Source organism: Pteropus alecto, unplaced genomic scaffold, assembly GCF_000325575.1.
Source record: "Pteropus alecto unplaced genomic scaffold, ASM32557v1 scaffold75, whole genome shotgun sequence".
NCBI lineage: Eukaryota > Metazoa > Chordata > Mammalia > Chiroptera > Pteropodidae > Pteropus > Pteropus alecto.
The window spans coordinates 7,434,527-7,442,044 of record NW_006440638.1 but is presented as its reverse complement, the minus strand read 5'-3'; the positions used below and the strand labels follow the sequence as shown (position 1 = coordinate 7,442,044).

At 33.4% G+C, this 7,518-nt stretch overlaps 1 protein-coding gene across 1 annotated transcript in view; it reads right to left on the bottom strand.

Annotated features, from left to right (window-relative positions):
- CPA3 (carboxypeptidase A3) overlaps positions 1 to 7,518 on the bottom strand; it is a 25,421-nt gene that overhangs the window by 1,461 nt on the left and 16,442 nt on the right. Inside the window, 4 exon segments of the mRNA XM_006917466.1 lie at positions 5,673 to 5,757; position 7,220; positions 7,476 to 7,509; positions 7,512 to 7,518. The exon segment at positions 7,512 to 7,518 is cut by the window's right edge and continues 158 nt beyond it. Of these exon segments, the coding sequence (XP_006917528.1) occupies positions 5,673 to 5,757; position 7,220; positions 7,476 to 7,509; positions 7,512 to 7,518 (127 nt within the window).

The following is a 7,518-nucleotide window of genomic DNA, read 5'->3' as shown; positions in this document are numbered from 1 at the left end:
AAGAGTCATTTCAGTGCTGTATTTAGGATGGTTAATCTGGATTGGGAAGAGTAGAGACCAGTTAGGAGGTATTATGAAATAAAAACCTGAACTAGTGTAGGCTCACTATGCTGGGAGTAGAACTGAGGGCTTTATGTAAGAAATATTGGAATGAAAGTCATAGAATTTGATAAAAATAATTGAGATTTCAATTTAGGTGGCTTAAAAAAATCTACATTATTAACAGAAACTGAAACTCAGAGAGTTTTGCTCATCTTTTTTGTTTTTTTTTCCTCTTCAGATTAAATGAATTCTATTGTTTAATCTTTGAATTCACTGATTCTTCTCTCTTTCATATTCATTCTACTATTGAGCCACTCTAGTGAGTTTTTAAAAAATGTTTAAGTTATTGTTGTTTTTTTTTTAGTTCTCTAATTCTACTAGTTTCTTTTTCATCTTACATTTCCTTGGTGAAATTTTCTGTTTTCATTTGCTTTAAGGCTATCTGTAATTGCTTATTAAAGCATTTTTACAATGCTGACTTTGACATCTTTGTTAGATAATTCCAACATCTAAATCATCATGTCTGTGCTGGCATGCTCGTCTTTCTTCATTTAAGCTGTGACTTTTCTCACGTTTGCTATAACAAATGATTTTTGATTGTATCCTGGATATTTTAGCTATTATGTTAAATCTTAAATCTTAACTCAAATCTTTTTTAGCAGCAGTCACCCTGTTTAAGTTTAGCATGCAGGCCCTGGTCTTCTATTGTGACTTATAGTTCTAATGACAATATAATTTTCAGAGCCTTTGCATTGATGTTTTGATTTGGTTGGTTCACCTAGTGCAGAGGGGGCCTCACTGATTCCTGTAGGTAACTGCTGCATGGGATAAAAGTGATTTCCTAGCTGGGCTACTTGGTACTTCTATGTGGCAAAAGCAGGCTCCAGCTAGGGAAGTTAGAGAGCACTTCCTGATGAGGAAAAGAGAAGAAGAGGAAGGGCCTGAACAGAGAACCTTGTGAAGTATCTGTATATTGTATCTATTTTTTTGGAAAATGTCTACTTTTAGAAGCTGTCAGCAGAGACAGAGTGGAAAAGAAGGAGGAAGCAGACCAGGAGAGTTCAGTGTCAGGGAAGCCAAAGGAATGGCAAGAAGAAAAGATATCAACAGGGTCTAATGTTGCAGGGAGTTTGTGGAGCTTGTAAGCTGAGATCATTGTTCTGGCTTTAGTGATCAAGGAGGCTGCCATTTTTAGCTAGAGTTGGGTTTAAGTTCATCAGGAAAAAAGCACATAAGGGTAAGAGTTCAGTAGCAATGGGAGTAGGGTAAATAGAAATTGTCTTGCATGGTAATTTAAAGTGTGTTAGACATTTTAATAAGCTTGGCTAGTTTCTAGCAGTACCAGCTCTCCACTTGCAGTTCAATAAACTTGTGATTTCAAAGAGTTAAAGAGTATTGCTATTCCGTTTTGACAAATCCACTTTATGTAAAACTTCTCATTAAGATTAATAGTGGTGATTGAGAATATATGTAACGTGATTTTTCATAATTGTGTGTAACACATTTTCTTTTATGATACCACATTTTATGTCTTCAAAACCTTAAATTTACAAACCAAAACTATATTAAGGCATAAAATAAATGCAACATTGAAAGCTTTTACTTGTGAGAATACATTATTATAGAACTTAATTTGTTGAATATGCTACTTAGCCTTTTATTATTTCCATCTGTACCCACAAAATATGTGTATATTTATAAAATATAATAACAATCACTTGCTAAATACGAGATACCCTTATAAGTGCTTTATGAGTGTTAACTCATTTTATCAATTCCTATCACAACCTTATGATTTAAGTTCTAATTGCTGTTTTACAGAAGAGGAAACCTAGACGTAGAGAGATTAAGTAATTTGCTCAAAGACATATAGCTAGTAAGTGGTTGAGTTGGAAATCAAACCCAGGCTGCCCGTCTTCAGAGTTTGTGCTATTAACCATTGTACTGTCCTACCTAGTCTATGCTAATTTATAATTCTCCCAATAAAGAGTCTTCCTTGAGACAATTTGTTTTTGTTGACAATATTTTCTTAATATATCAATGCTAAAAATTTTTTGTACTCCTTTCAAGGTACATTAGATACGAGAAACTTATTGAAATACAATCCAAACAAGCCAAAATAAAACTGAACTGAACTAGGAATCTGGTTTCAGCCCAAAGGAATTCACATAAAGTGATGCTGGTGAATTAATATATGTTTTTTAAAAAAATATTATTGCTATGCATTAAACATAATAACCTGCACTTTTATATCAATACTAAGTGAAAATTCTATTTGAAGCAAGAGCTGAAGCTAGAAATACATGGTGATAAATTGGAACATTTTCTCTGCACTTCTATTGTTCCTTAATATAATCTCACTTCAATATCTCATAGTATGTAGATATTGGGTGTTGTAAGCTACAAATTCAAGGTCTTGATTTTCTCTTTTTCAAAATAGAGTAAAAAACAGTACAGGTTGAGAAATAAGAGCGGATCTAACAATTTTGGTGTGTGGGGAAGGCAATAAGAAAGGCACTTTGAACTTAACTTTTTGATTCATGATGCAACTCACAGATGGATAATAGTAATGATACAAGAGACCTGGTTCCTATTAATTTAATTAACTATTCTTGTTAACCAGGTACTATGTTTAGTTACTTCTAAGATGGTAAAAGATTGGATGTTAACATTTCACAATCTTTAACACATCAATTTTTGTACCATCTAAATATTTCTGCTTTGTGGCAAAGTGCTTGACTGTGGTCTGGAATGAGATTTTTGACTGTGGTCTGGAATGAGATTTTTGTTCCTATTCTGCCCTAAAGTGATAAAATCTTTCTATATATTAATTTTACAGTCTATTTTTTTTTTTTCTGAAGATCAGAGATCTCTCCACAGCCTGGGTTTTAAAAATGCTCCCTCAGATTTTTTCTTCTGTCTCTATCAAATCAAAGAGAGGAAAATACTGGCAAGTACTGGATACTTTCTCCAAATTCTGGGACTTGTTAAGTAATGATCAGGGTATTGGAATGACTAAATTTTAATCGTGGGATGCCCTTATTTTCCATTTTTACCAAGTCAACAACTTTACTACCCCTTACTTATGAATGTTTAACATTGAATCAGATACTTTATTAAAGCAGTCACTCCTAAAAATTTTGAGCCTCTATCAAGCTACTACAGCCCTGTATGGAAGAGGCAATTCTTTCTATATCTGAATTCCTTAAAAATCATTTTAATATAATTAAAACGTTTAAAATACTGGTACAGAGTTGTACAGAATAGTAATTCCTTTTTTCCCTATTCTCTCATTTTGAAAGTGACACATGATGGCATGGACCTATGGTATATTTGTCTATCTGCTCCTCCCAGTTACAATATGACTCCTTGAGAGCAGTTATTGTGTCCTAAATCTCACTTATCTCTCAAAGCTCCAAAGTGCTGGGATATTACATCAATGCTCCATAAATGTATTGCTCATTGAATGATTGTAATGCAATGCCATGCATAGCTCTAGTATGCTCATAATTTGCACATATATATATGCAAATATACATTGCATATATAAATATGGAAAGTTGAGAGTAACAATTCTTTGATTGTCTAATTGCCATTTGCAGAATTTGTTTCTGTTTAGAACCCTTTGTTCTTTACTGCCAAGAATATCTGTGTGTTTTTCCTGCTTCTGTTTAGAACCCTTTGTTTTTACTGCCAAGAATATCTGTGTGTTTTTCCTGCTTGAGATATAAGAGTTGCTCTTTCATCATATCTGGATGGTTTATTTGGCCAGGTTATTTCTCAGTATCCACTAAGTAGGCTGCCATTCTAAACTGGTGTTCTAGTCTGTTCTCTTGTTCTTTACTTTTCTCACTGTTGACCACTCATGTAGCTGGGTATATGATCTGTTTTCAAATCTTGTAACCACTTGTATGTATAATGAATTCCTGTCATGGCTATGTTGCAGTAAGATCTGTTTAGATGCTGGCAGTTGGCTGTGTCATTGTATTTTCTCTTCAGCCCTTTGATAATAACTGGTTAATAGGTGATTGCTGATGAATATTCTCTAGGAATGAGAGGTGTTTGATTTTTTTCAGTCATTTTTCCAATTCCACTAAAGGAGCCTCCAATAAGTAGGCTCTAGAAGTTGTATGTGATAACTCTGGCATTTTCAAATTTCATGGCAGTTGCTGAGGGTGTAGACTTCTAGTTCCAAGTTTACGCTTTTAGCTTAGGTTAAAGAAGTGCTTTATAAGATGTGGCCAGGTAAAGTTATTGCAAGGAATCCATATATTCATATGCACAAACTATAAAATTTTAATCCACAAATTCTAAAAGTATAATGGAAATAAGCGTATGTGTTTGGTGGTAGTGGATAGTTGATGAAATGCAGTCTTCATGCTAAAAATATTGGATGTTAAGGCTTTAGAGAGTAAAGCAGGCTAAACCAAGTCAAGCTTTGTGCTTTTGATCCACATTCACCCTTTTTGGATAAGTCAGGACACCTGCACTGTGCTAGAGATTATGTGTGTGAAAGGAGACCTGCAGTATCATCCTTGCTTTTGAGAAATTAAGTTTTGTTAACGAGTTAAGGTTTTGTAAGTGGTTTCACTGGCAATTTTCTGTAAAGTTTGGGGCTACGAACTTAAGCTTGGAAATGGTATGGAGAAAAGGAGATTTTTACTAAAGTTATTTCCAAACTGACATCAGTGGGATCTAGCTACAAAAGCAGAAATGATCTCACTTCCCAGGGTCTGAATCAGTGATCATTAGTGAAAACCAAATTAATTTATTTTCATTGTCTGAAAATAGGAAAGCATGATTATTTTAGCTTCAAAAACCAAATGGAAAAGCAATATGCACAGTGGTCAAGATCATGGGCTTTGGTTTTTGTTAAAACCTGGGAACGAATCCAAGTTTACCTAGTTACGGCTACTGCCCATGTTATAGGGTGTCGTGAGGATTAATTGAGATTGTGAAAATCAAGGGCTAAGCACAGTGCCTGACTTGTAAGAAATTTAAGTAATTCAAATACACACAAAGATGGAGAAAGTCTGAAAATAGTGAAGAATAAGAAGTGGTGTTGAGACATTAAAAACAACAGAACTAGAACCCTATGACCTTCTTTCCCCATCCATCCTGTAAATTTCACTTGAACACAATAGGAAGAGTCTGGTGAGAAAGACAGGGAACTGGCTTTATATAGTCAAAGTGGCTGAAACTTGGCCTACACATTTTCTCACCAGAAGCTTGCATGGAGGACAAGACCAAGAAAGTAAAAATTTGATTAAAATTAATTCATTTTAAAAAAGAGTATCAACTTTGTACCAACTAATTCTTATTAATTCTTCTGAGGATAAAATGGTAGTAGTGGTGATGGGGAACAGGAAGGTGGATAAATTAAACTGTAAATCTGTCTTGATTTAATAACTTCTGTTGACTTTGTAACCTTCTAAAACGTTTAGTATAACTTGTTTCTAGAAGAATCCTATCTCTCCAAAGGGTGGAATCTATCTCCTAGATTCACATATAATTCAAAATTGCCTGTTAAAACTGAAGCTTAAATTAGCAGTTCCAGAAGTTCTAATTTTAATTTACAAATTCTGTAATTTTCTTTAATATTTTTAAAAAAAGAATTAGGAAAAACTTACAAATTGTGGATGCTGTTGGGCCGTAGATGTAGAGGGTTTCATAATGAGTTGATAAAATATCGGTGCCGATCTTTGCAACTTTGGCCTGGAGAGAAAGGGAAGTTAGGAATAATAGGATACTATATAAATGACATTAATTTACTGGGGATTGAGAAAAGTCAGTTTTACTGTTTATATGCCATTTGATCTAAATAAAATAAATAGTTAAATGAGAAATTTATTTTCAGTAAGATATTGTCATTGTGAAGACTTCTAAATGTGAAATCAGTTATCTACAGTAATGGTTTATCTCATTTTGTTTCTACACTTTCTTTTTTCCTCTTTTTCTTCCCTACCTCCCACTCTCTTTTTTCTCTCTTCTTCCCTTCTATCTTTCCTTTTAAAAAACATGTCTTCTTCCTCTCAGATTTTTTTCTGGCTTCAGATTTTTGTCTCCTCCAAGTCAGTTGCTCCTTTGTTCCTCCTTTGCCTTTATAGGTTCCACATCACCATAGGACTTCCTTCACATTCGATTTTAGCATGCCAGGGGAAAAAAGGTAGTTGACTCTGCTTTAAAATAGTTCTGTTAAATTAGAATTTTTCTTTCAGAGTGGTATTTAATGACCTTTAAGACACATTAATGTTTTGTGCTATGAGAATGATTTATTGGAATGAACCTTAGTGGAACATAGTAACATGTTTGTATTTTAAATGAAGATATTTTTTAGTCTATATGTATAACATATATAACCAAGAAATATTTTTTTCTTAATCAATTCAGTTGCTGTGTAAGAACTCTTACCTTACTCAAAGTGGTTTGTTGTGTATATTTGTATTTTTTTAATCCACAATACCATTTTTTTAAGGGAAGATTGAGATTGCATTGCTGTATCTTTGCATGAGTTATTAAAACTCATGGGTTCAGATTGGTTAAATAAATGACTCTATAGGCCACATATTGCTTATATATTTCCTTCATTGTATATACACAGATGGTTTTAATGATTGATCCAAATCTCTGCTTCCATTCAAAATTAAATGTGCTGAAACAATTGACTGAAGTCAGAATGACACTTGTGACCTCTTAATTTTTTTTTTTAAATGTGTGAGGCAGTGTTTGAAGCACAGCTTTTACTGGATCTAAGCAATTAAAAATATTTATCCATTTGTATGGATATTCATTTATTTATACTGCCAATTCTTGTGATTCATTGAAACCTAAATGTAGAATTTTTTTTTTCAAAGCTAACATAAAATAGTTTTCCTAGAAAGGAAAGGGCTGTTTAGTGGATCATATTTCTGGAAAGACTGTGTTCTTAAGGAGACAAAGGTTCACAAACATTCTTTGGATAGTAATATTTTTTCTTTGGATAGTAAAAGGATTAATATAATTTCCAAGTTGATCAGGAAGATAAAAATACAATGGATCTTTTAATATCTGGTGTCTCTGGAACAGGAATAGTAGATGTGTTTGCTATTCTATTACGCTTTTGCTGTGTGTGGTTTTATAGTGTGACACACTATAAATATTTAAATATACAACAGTCTGTGTGGCAATGGAATTCTACTCTGGATGGCCTAGATATTTCTTCCTACTGGCTTTATCTTAGAATCACGTTGAAAGATCTTATATCTCTATACTTTTATCACTTGAAAAGTGAATCTAAGGATTATGATTTTAACTCCAAGGTCAACTTCATTGGCTCTTTTCTTTGGTATTAAAATATGGATTTTTTGTTAACATAACCCAAATTACTAATGAAGAACAGACTGAAAATCAATAATGGTGTCAATGCATAAACCACAGGCCTTTGTTTACATAACAAGTCCTCATGGTTAGGTGGCAGGTCTGATGTATCTGTAGGGA